The sequence below is a fragment of the Trichechus manatus genome, unplaced genomic scaffold (assembly GCF_000243295.1).
Source record: "Trichechus manatus latirostris isolate Lorelei unplaced genomic scaffold, TriManLat1.0 scaffold00102, whole genome shotgun sequence".
Taxonomy (NCBI): Eukaryota; Metazoa; Chordata; class Mammalia; order Sirenia; family Trichechidae; genus Trichechus; species Trichechus manatus.
This window is the reverse complement of record NW_004444038.1, coordinates 10,339,925-10,340,838: the sequence shown is the minus strand read 5'-3', so window position 1 is coordinate 10,340,838 and position 914 is coordinate 10,339,925. Positions and strand designations below refer to the sequence as shown.

Genomic DNA, 914 nt, shown 5'->3' with positions numbered 1-914 from the left:
GGGAAGGAAAGGAGCTGCCTTGCAGTCATTTTATCCTGGGCTCCTCCATGCTGACTCCCTCACCTCAGACTCCTCCCATACTGCAAAGAATCATGCACGAGAAATCTGAGCTCTTTTCTGCTTGTTAGGATGTAGGCAGAGTATTTTAGAAACAAATTCCGGACTGCACATCTCCCTGTCTCCATGTAAAGGCTCTGAGCAAACTAGGCACATCCCTGCTTTACCAAGTGAGGCTCCCTGGGACTCTGGGTGGAGTGGGGAACCGGCCAGGCACCCCCACCCCATCCCCCAGGGCAGGGCTGAGAAGGGGAGCTTGGGGGCACTCTCCTACCCTGGGAGGAAAAGAATGAATCCCAGAGGCCACCTGACAGGCTTCTGACCCAGATGTTCAGGGAAACTGCACTCAATAATTGGAAAAATATCTGTACTTTGATAAAAAATTTTTATTCATTTTTTCTAAAGAATTTAAAAATGCAGAAAAATACAAAGAAAATAAAAACTATCCATAATTCTATCAACTAGGTACTTTTCAAGATCTATCCTGAAGTACAACACTATCAGTAACAGGATAATATCCATATACCTACAAGGAAGATCAGTTAATAGAACTATTATTCAAATTTACACACCAACCACTAATGCCAAAGATGAAGAAATTGAAGACTTTTACCATCTTCTGTAGGCTGAAATTTATCAAGCATGCAGTCAAGATGCATTGATAATTACTGGTGATCAGAATGTGAAAGTTGGAAACAAAGAAGAAAGATTAGTAGTGAGATGTCTTAGTCATCTAGTGCTGCTATAACCGAAATACCACAAATGGATGGCCTCAACAAAGAGAAGTTTATTCTCTCACAATCCAGTAGGCTACAAGTCCAAATTCAGGGCATCAGCTACAGGAGAAGGTTTTCTCT

General features: G+C 42.1%; 1 protein-coding gene across 1 annotated transcript in view; it reads right to left on the bottom strand.

The window, feature by feature from the left end:
* Window positions 1–701, bottom strand: part of LOC105756635 (vitamin K-dependent protein Z) — a 17,079-nt gene extending 16,378 nt beyond the window's left edge. The window contains exon 1 of the mRNA XM_012557443.1: window positions 671–701. Coding sequence (XP_012412897.1) covers window positions 671–701 — 31 coding nt within the window. The remainder of the gene's footprint in view (window positions 1–670) is intronic.
* Window positions 702–914: the final 213 nt, after the last annotated feature.